Below are 10,415 nucleotides of genomic sequence, written 5' to 3'. Positions count from 1 at the left end.
CAATATCACGGCATGTGCCTTGTTTACATACATGTAACAAAGAATTGTGAGTGATGTATCTTACTTGTAATTCAATAACTGACATTAAAATTTTTGCTGACCATTAGAAATACCTTAGTTAAGCTTTGTAGACATTAAAAATGGGAAAATAAAAATTTTCTGTTCAAATCATGTCCATGCCCTTGAAAGAACACACATAATCTTTTTAACACCTAAAATAAATGCAACAGAAACAAAGAAAAACAAAATTAATTGTTAGCTTATGTAATATTCAATAAATCAAAAGAAACTCATTGTCAACATGAATAATAATTGAAAACCAAACAAAAGTCTCATCATCAAACCATGAGTCTATACGGAGTGTCATTTTTCCTCATAGAAGGATAGGCCCTTGCTCTAACACAAACTGTGTCAAAACTCTCAACTGCCTGTGCTGAAGTGAAACAAGCATTCTGAGAGTATTGCAGGGCAATACATAGTCCCCTACCGGTTGCAAAAATTACTGTACCACAACAATATTCAAAAGTTCATTATGTAGGTTATGGTAAAAGGAAAAATTGGGGAACCAGGATAAGAATGTTTGGAAATCAACTACTTACTATTCGAGTAGAGACTAGACAAGGAAAAGGACAAATTTATAATTAGGTTTAGGTCTTTAACCAAGTCAATAAACTGTGACATGTAGGTTATCATGATTAATTTAGCTATATTGTTGTATTACTATGCTAGAAGTTTTAATGAGTGTAGTACTCTTATCTACAGAGATAGGAAACTTTGATGTAAACTAACAATTCATGCTATTTTTCTAGGCCAAGGGCCATAACGTAATGAAAAATCAACGGATTAAGACGAAATTCGAACTTGATCTGCAACTTGTTATAGCAAAGCAATGTACCAAATATCAAATGAACATTTGCAAGCACAACCAAAAAAGTCCGGAAAACTGATAATTCATGCTATTTTTCTAAGTCCAATTGTCATAACGTAATGAAAAATGAACGGACCAAGACGATTTCGAACTTGATCTGTAACTTGTTACGGCAAAGCAATGTACCAAATATAAGATGAATATCTGCAAGCGCAACCAAAAAGTCTGGAAAACTGATAATTCATGTTATTTTTCTAAGTCCAAGGGCCATAACTAAGTGAAAAATCAACGGACCGAGACGAAATTAGAACTTGATCTGTAACTTGTTACGGCAAAGCAACATATCAAATAAATATGTGCAAGAACAGAGAAAAAAGTGCGGAAAACTGGACTGACGGACAGACGGAGCGCAAACCTAGAGTCCCCTTCGACTTCGTCGGTAGGGGACTTAATAAAAGTAACAATAAAACAGCTGACTGATTTAGTCTATGCAAACAAAAGTATGTATGCAAACTTTATTTCGCCAAGTTCTGATCGAGAGAAGAAAACTAATGATTGACGGCGGCCTAAATGCATGTTTTTAAACGATCAACACTTGTGCAGATTGAACTGCAACAGATGATATTGCATAAGCACATGTATATATATTGTACACGTGCGCAAACCTGTTTATTTCGATTTATCTAATTGAAATCTATATTAATTTAATACATTGATATGACACATTTCTAAGTCTACCAAAACTATAATGAACCAAAAGAATCATGATATGTTGTACTTAGGTAGGATAAATAGCGTCGTAAACACACACGTTATCAAGTCTAGCATTACAATAACAGCTGATGAACTTGAAAGTCTTACCTTCGACATCGTGAATATGTCCCTCCACGAAGTTACTCTAGCCTTTTGTCTGCTTTGAGCGAGGAATTTTGGCGGTGTTGTTTGCCCAGTCATGAGATCCTGTGTTAAATGAAGGTAGACACTGGCTATTCTTCGCCCAAATCGTTTTCTTGGCCATGTTTGCTACCGTGAAGTTTGTAGTCCGCCTCGGTTTCTTTTCAAAATGGCCGCGGGTGAATAAACAGTATGTAAGCATGTTGGCGGGTGTATTATGTACTGTTTGCAGTACTCTTGTTTTGATGTAATTTTCGTCTGATTGTCCATCAGTAATGCATAGCATTACCATTCATTATGTGAGGCATTGTCAAGCAGTGTAAGAGCGTGGGGTATGTGAGGCATTGTCAAGCAGTGTAAAAGCGTGGGGTATGTGAGGCATTGTCAAGCAGTGTAAGAGCGTGGGGTATGTGAGGCATTGTCAAGCAGTGTAAGAGCGTGGGGTATGTGAGGCATTGTCAAGCAGTGTAAGAGCGTGGGGTATGTGAGGCATTGTCAAGCAGTGTAAGAGCGTGGGGTATGTGAGGCATTGTCAAGCAGTGTAAGAGCGTGGGGTATGTGAGGCATTGTCAAGCAGTGTTAAGAGCGTGGGGTATGTGAGCTTGCTTACTATTTCTTTCATTTTGTTCACGTTTAAGGCGATACTATTTTAATACGAGCCCTTGTTACGTCATTAAGTTCAACCACCGTTCTTTTATCGTACAATATTTTGTCAATCCATTTCAATGTATTTCTTCTTTGTTTTAAGGGAGCACACATTTATCTGCAATGTCGATCTACAAGTACATTTATTGCTTGCGCATTTTCCCATAATGAAGTTGTGTAATGAAAATTCCTTTGATTATGTAAATGAGGCAATCAGGGTCAATCAAAGTCTTGTCAATGATTAGCTATTCCTTGTGTGTTGTACATTGTCTCAAACGCTTTGGAGACTAGTATATGAGTCAGCAGATTTGAGCGGAGGTATAAATAGAAGGCGCTTCTGCGCATCTAAGTTAGTTTGCTGGTAGACGGAGAAGAGAGAAGATCGTATCTCACATCCAGAATTTAGGTAAGGTTTATTGTCTCATATGCGGGACCTCAAATTACTGCGGGTGGACCATTTGAGACATTATTCCTTCAGAAGATAGCCCGGGAGCAAATGCTCAAATAAAATAAAGGGTTGAAACTTGTAGTTTGAAACAGCGTCTGAAACAGTGGTTTCAGACCAGAGGCTGAAACACGAGTGATTAAACTAGGCAAGGAATAGTTAGAGGAAAATCATATAATAAATCAATAAGGAAATAATCACAGTGTTTGATTCAAATTGATTTATTATCATTGTTTAGAGCTATAGTTTAATGCAATCATTTAGAAACGTAGGAAACGTTTACGAAAAATTATTATCCGTGGTTTGAACCCACATTACACGTTACAGTTGTGTATATTTTTAGACAGACAATGTATTATGGTGGGAGATTGTATTAGTCTTATTGCTGTATCTGTAGACGATGTTATTAATTCATTTCGTAAATTATTGTCTTGTGGGACAAAGGTTACGCTTGCTTGCTTGATAATTTGATTAATTTTGAATGGGAAATTTATTTCGACTGGTTGTGGAGTTTAACTTACAGCACACTCGCTATCCTTTGCCCTTCGTCTAGAAGATAACGTTTCCCCGGTTACACCGAAGGAGGTCGTAAGGTTGATCAACCACATATAATATTCAGCGTACTTCAAGAAACCCGTCCCCCGATTAATCTGCAAGTACTCGACACTTTGGATGGGAATCCAGGAATACCCTTTCCCGTTTCTATGGGAAGGGAGAGGCGTTCTACTACCAACGTAATGTTCCAAGGACCTTTGTTTGGCAGCACTTCAAACATCCAGCCCACGTTTTAGCTGTTTAGTTCACCAGAGTCAAGCTCACCTGAAATGTTCCGATTGTTGGATGTAACTTCGTTGGTGTATGAACTACTGGACCAATGCACACTAAATTTGGCACATAATGACCTTCAGTTGTGGAGATTCAGATTTTTTTAAAACGAAGCTGTGACACGGGACATCCGTTTTTAAGGTCATCTCCGAGGACCCGTGACATTCACATCTGATGCCGAGCGTTTAGCGATGGAACTGTCACTATCTCGAACCCCGGGCCTTCCGCATGCGAACGCTCTAACCTCTCGGCCACCGAGGCGGTTAAAAAATAAATAAAATCAATTGTAAGAATTGACACAACTAGTACTGTTGTTGAATTCTTCAAAAGAGTCCCGTGGGGATCCGAGTTAGAATAGGTCCTCGGTACCCCTTGCTTGTCATAAGAGGCGATTAAATAGGGCGGTCCTTCAGATGAGACCGCAAAAACCGAGGCCCCATGCTCGAAGGCCGTAAGCGCCGATCATAGGCCTAAATTTGGCAGCCCTTCACCGACAATGGTGACGTCTTCATCATCATGAGTGAAACAATCTCGAGAGGGACGTTAAACAATATACAATAAGAATTTAGAAACAATGAATTGATATGTGAAGTTAAGATTGAGGGACCAGAAGAATACTCACTCCCATTGGTCGAGTCACAGACACCAAAACACTGCTTTTACCTAAGCTAAACCATTTGTTTATTACACTACCAAATCCAGATAAAGATACCTTGTTTTTTCTGAATAACTTTTTTTAAAAAATTTATATGGAATTCAAAGATTGACAAGGTCCAGAGACAAATTGTCACCCAAGATTACTTAAAAAGTGGCATAAAAATGGTTGAGGTGAAATTTTTTTTACAATGTCTTCATATTACTGGGCTGATACATTATCTTGTTTTCAAATACAAAGTTGAAAAATTTGTAGCAATTAAATTAAGTGAAGTTTTGAAATTTGACAGACTTTGGGGAAAACTATTTTTGATCTGTAACCTAGAATAAGAAGTATTCAACCAATAATGCTGAACTAGTAGTGTGAAAGAGTGTGAGAATGTATAAAATGATTAATATGTATCTTCATTACTATTACTGATGATTATGTGAATATCGAAAAAGAATAAATAAAAAAAAAAAAAGAGGGAAAAGGCCTACTTATACAAAGCGCTTTCAAATGATCAACGACACGAACAACCAGATTGTCAATTTTTCGAGACGACATGTCCCTTCTCCAGGGCAAGTGAAAAGATTTAAATATGGCAAATATTAACGCAACGACAAAAACTACATATAAATACACCTAGCATTAAATATACAAACGTATTTACACCGCAGACTACATGTTTTTTGGTTTTTAGGCCTGCCAATGAATGCTAAGTGCGGAGCGAAGTAGGGCATGTCCTATTCCTCCAAAGAGCTGATCCACAATCTGATTATTGCGCTTTGTATATATATCTATCTATATCGATTGTTTTACGTTCCGTCGAGAGTTTTTTCAATCATATTGAAAAGTACCACAAATTTATACCTGGGTCATTCTACAAAACTTTACCAATTACTGTCCCGAAAGTATTTGATGATTATCTGAACTAAAAATCTATTAAATTTTACGCTTCTTCGTGAACTTGAAACTCTAATGATCTATTCTTAGGAAATACGAGGGGGGGGGGGATTAGAAATCAACAATGAAATGAGTTTTAAATTACGTTTTCCTTTGCAGTAATAGATCTGGGGTTTGTCCCTATCCCATTAATCGATATATCAATTGCATTTTCACCCAAGTTTTCGTGTTTTTTAATAACTTGTTGATTTCATTTTCTGTACACATAATCTATTAATATGTAAATCTGATACGTAAAAGACACAATTACAATGAAAAATATAAAAAAAATCCGCATGTTTGTTGGTGTCCCTTATTCTTTTGTCATGACCGAAACGTCAACGAAATTCCAAGAATATATGCGAGTTATCGAACTTACAATGCACTCTTCATGGAAGAAGGAACGTTTGTTTTGACCTAATCTGGATGGCGCGAGTTTGCAAAGACAGCATAGAAGTTGATGATGAATATTTGACACGTAAGTATTATTTTTTCATCCATACCTTAAATAAACATCAGGACCGTATGTAGAATAAAAGAATTACGCGAATTTGATTTTTAAAATATGTTAGAAACATTGGAAGAATATGTTATTTTACCTATATACAATATGGCATGCTTGCCATTTTTAATGTACGACAGCACAATAGCGAAATAACTTTAAAATGTCATTACCGTAACGGTCATGTACCGTAACACGCTTCTGTTACGGTCTTGACATGAATGTTACGGTCATGATGTAGAAATCCCAAATTTCAAAAATAAATATAATTTATCTTTATAATTAAACATACAGAATATGCATTGCACTATTTAAAATGTTAAAATGAATAATTTATGCAAAATCCAAAATAATAAGAAGAACAGATAAAACTAAAGAACTGGGTCGTCGAAATGTACATGTTTATTCAATTTATTTTTACTTTAACAGAATCCCGGAAAGAGTTAAACAGCGCAGACTTAGCACTTGCCAGAGTTGAACGGTTGTTCTATTCTGCCCTCAGAAAAGTTCACAGTGACGGTTGGGGGACACATGTGTGCGATCTCCATGACGCACTGCTGACATCAAGAGACATACTTAAACTTAAAGGAAAACAGGCAAAGCAATGGTTTTGTCAGGAAAAGAGAGAGCTGCATTGTGGCGCCAATGCCAAAGAGCAGACCCTGTTCTTTATGAGCAGTACAAGCAACAAGAGCGAGAAAGAAACAAGAAGAGAAAAGAAAAAGGGGACAAAAACAGAAGTATTCAAGAAATGTCAGCAAGGGATCAAAGGAAAAAAAAGAAGGAGTGCACAGACAAACAAACGAAAACGAGACAAGCAACTGATAGATTGTTTTCCAGTAACACCACCAACATCACCACCACACGATTTAGCTGCAGTTGTTAATCAACAGGGGAGAGTAAATACAATGCGTAGGAATGGACGGGAAAAAATAAAGAGAGACAGAGCCAAGGTCTACAGAACGATTGAAAAGCTTAAGGTAAAGCTGTTCCAGCAGACTCGGCTACTACACAAAATGGAAAAAGAGATACCAGCGGACAAAAAACAACATTAACTCAGATTTACATAAAAGGGTGGATTTTATAATCAAAAGAGGAGAAACAAAGAGAGATCTGATGCTATATCAGACGATTACTGATAGAATTAGAAAACGGTACACAATGGCAAAAAGTAACCAAGAAAAACGCCAAATATCAAGCATTGTTTGTGCATACCAGACCTTGAGACGCTACCGTATGGGTCGGTATGCTCAACAATCTCTAGGGATTTCTGTCCAGAGAAAGAGTCAGAATAGAAGATGTATAAAGGTGACCACGAGGACAAAGAAACTTGTATGCGAGTGTCTCAATCGTGATGACAACTCAAGGATAAAAGCTGGAAAGAAGGCTACAATAACTAGGAAGGGAATAAAGAGGCAGATACGCTTATTGAACTAAATTCCTAACTGAGACGTCCTGCAAAATTTCATATAGTTTAATTTGTCGTTTCAAGCCCTTCAACATTCTTCGACCTACTGCAAAGGATCGAGATACATGTCTCAAGTTAGAGAAATGTTTTCACGAGAGAGTATTGAACAATAAAGATGTTGAGAAAGTTCTGCAAACAATTACATGTGACATCGAGAAGAAGGAGTGCATGTACAGAGAGTGTAGAGTTTGCGGTAGTGGAGAGATAACATTTGATCAGAGCATTCATTTGGGAAAGCAAGTTTCCTGGTTTACCTGGAAAACCAAGCAAGTTGAAAAGGAGATCACGATGCATGGAAATACAGTCCAGAAGAAAATGACAGTTACAGCAAAGGAGAGTGAATATGGATCACTTGAAGTTCTCCAGGAAGAAGTGAACAAGGATATCAAACGCCTCTCCAAGCACTTTTTTAACATCCGGCACCAATACCGCACTCTGCGATACTTGAGAGAAGACTTAACAACTGACGAAATACTAGTTCATATTGATTTTTCAGAAAATTATAACTGTAAATATTCGAGCGAAATTCAAAGCATGCATTTTGGTTCCTCCCAAAAGCAAATTTCACTACAGACTGGTGTGGCTTACTCAAAAGGGAAAGTTGTGTCGTTTTGTACTGTGTCAGACTGCCTTAAGCATAACCCAGCAGCCATATGGGCCCACATGCACCCTGTACTGGAATATCTAAGGAACGAAACGAATGCTACGGTTATACATATCATTAGCGACGGTCCAACAACTCAGTACCGCAACAAACAGAACGTTTACTTGTTAGCTAACAAAGTGTTCAGTTATGGTTTCCGGTGTGCAACTTGGAATTTCCTGGAAGCAGGGCATGGAAAGGGCGCAGCTGACGGTATTGGGGTTGTTGTAAAGAGAACAGCTGATGCTTTTGTCAACAAAGGAGGGGATATTACAAAAGCAAGTGAACTCATGACTGCCTTGGAATCGTGTACATCAATTAAATTGATGATGGTTTCTGAGTTAAACATCAAGGATGTAGAAGAGGAAATCCCACTATCGGTTAAACCAGTCCCCAGAACAATGCAGTTACACCAGGTATAACTACACGTGTAAACGCTATATATGTATGTAATTTGTGGAATTATTGGTGTAGTACATGTTTTTTGATATGACATGTCAATTCAAATAATAAAACTAAATTTTTGTTCCGAAAATTAATTTTTCAGATATTAGTCCCTCAACAAGGAATGATCAGCCACAGGCCACTTTCTTGCTTTTGCTCTCGCCCAAACTTAGTGTGCAACTGTTTCCAGCCTGAGACGGCGTCTTTTCCCGTGCAGGTGATTTTTAAATCTTAATTTATTTTTCTGGTGTGTGTGCGTATTTTTTTTTGGGGGGGGGGGTATTTACATGTAAATACTTGTAGAAATGTGGCTTTAATATTCTGAAATTGTTTTGAGTTCACTTTATTTTACAGTCGGATTTTGATGTTATCGATTCTTCATCTCCTTCAAAGGAAAGGGAAACTGAGCCTGTTCGTGACGCAAATCAACTTCAGCGAATCGAACTGGTGGATGAAAGTCTCATATCGCAACACTGTGTTGTTAAGTATGACGGCAGGGCTTATCCAGGAGTCGTATTGGCAGTTGATCAAGATGATGAAATCGAAGTAAAAACCATGCACAGAGTAGAACGTAATCGGTTTTTTTGGCCAATGTCTGATGATTCCCTATGGTATCCCAAAGAGAATATTATAACCCTTCTGAAGAATCCGCCCAGGTCAGTTACCAAAAGGCACGTTGAAATTGAGCCGGCCATCTGGATGTTAATTGAACAGGAAGAAGATGAATTTTAAATTGATGACTTTGCAATATGATTGAACTGTTTGATTTGAATTAAATACTGTTTCGTGTTTGTTAACAATGTCGTTAGTATTGTTTCATTTCTAACACAAAGACCATAATTTGCAGTGTCAATTGACTATTTCGTCATGACCACAACATTTCTTCTTGACCGTAACAAATTGTCCTGACCGTAACATGCGATAATTTCCCCTGTATCTTTCACAAATATCCCCTTAAAGCTCGAGTAATAAATAAACTTATCTTTTAAATATTGAATTGAGTATAATATGAGGTTTTTTTTTAAAATGATGATCTTTGTAATTGAATGATAATGCATGTATTTGAGTATGCAAATTATTGCATTTATCTGTCTCAATATCTCTATTATTGGCATACCTTGAATGTTTTAAAATATATTTTTTTAAATATTGAGTGAAGTGATTGACTTCATTTCATATTTCTCGATTAAAATATTGAAGTGTTGTTTCTGAGAGCTATAGGATTGTTTCTCTTCGTGTTATGGTCATGATATTTTTTGTAGTATAGATCTGATTTTGTCAATAATATTCACAAAAACACAGTTGTTGACTCGCGGCCAATATTGAAAATAGAAAATGTACATGCATTACAATGCCACAGGGCATAATTTTTTTTAAAATAAATGAATTCGGATTTTTGTAAATTGGAATGGCAATTTATCTACTATTTGTAGAATGACCCACCTAACAGTTGTTAGACATGTCCCTTAACAAACAGTTGTTAGACATGTTCCTTAAGCGCTCAGGACCGTAGCAGTGAGGGTTCTTTGTTGTGGCAACGCCTGCTACAAGAGACCTGTTTTTAAGGTTTCATCCGGTAGACCTGCGACTCGCGCTATTAATGCTGGACCAGAAAATGCCCATTTCATGTCTTAAAGTTTGACATGGCCAAGGCAGCAGCATCTGTTTAAACACAAGACCTCCAATTCACAAAACAAACGCTCTAACTACCGGATCATCGATGGTTGTTTGTGTATTGTTTCTCGTCCCGCTCATGTAGCTTTCATTCAAATGGAAACGTTACCATTGCCTGTGAAGGGCTGCAAAATTTGATTGAATGTTGTTTAACGTTCATCTCGAGAATGTTTCACTCATATGGAGACTTCACCACTGCCGGTGAAGGGCTGCAAAATTTAGGTTTATGCTCGGTGCTTACGGCCTTTGGGCAGGGGGATATTTATCGTGACACAGGGCATTGGTTTTGCGGCCTCATCCGAGACCCGCCCCATTTAGTCGCCTTCTTACAAGTGAGCAATATAATATTTTAAATATTGTAAATATAGAATTTCGGAACGTCCTTTTCTTGACGTTTTACATATAATCTTGGTAACAAAAAGAAACCC

The 10,415-nt window shown here is 37.3% G+C and overlaps 1 protein-coding gene across 1 annotated transcript; it reads left to right on the top strand.

Annotated features, from left to right (window-relative positions):
- Window positions 1–3,776: 3,776 nt before the first annotated feature.
- LOC125647134 (uncharacterized) lies at window positions 3,777–9,234 on the top strand. Its single transcript, XM_048873819.2, has 3 exons — window positions 3,777–8,285; window positions 8,417–8,530; window positions 8,668–9,234. Exons 1-3 carry the CDS (start codon window positions 7,395–7,397, stop codon window positions 9,043–9,045), a joined length of 1,383 nt encoding a protein of 460 aa, XP_048729776.2. The 5' UTR covers window positions 3,777–7,394; the 3' UTR covers window positions 9,046–9,234.
- Window positions 9,235–10,415: the final 1,181 nt, after the last annotated feature.

This window comes from Ostrea edulis, chromosome 6 (genome assembly GCF_947568905.1).
Source record: "Ostrea edulis chromosome 6, xbOstEdul1.1, whole genome shotgun sequence".
NCBI classification, from domain to species: domain Eukaryota; kingdom Metazoa; phylum Mollusca; class Bivalvia; order Ostreida; family Ostreidae; genus Ostrea; species Ostrea edulis.
The sequence above is the reverse complement of the archived record's forward strand: the minus strand, read 5'-3'. Positions and strand labels throughout refer to the sequence as shown.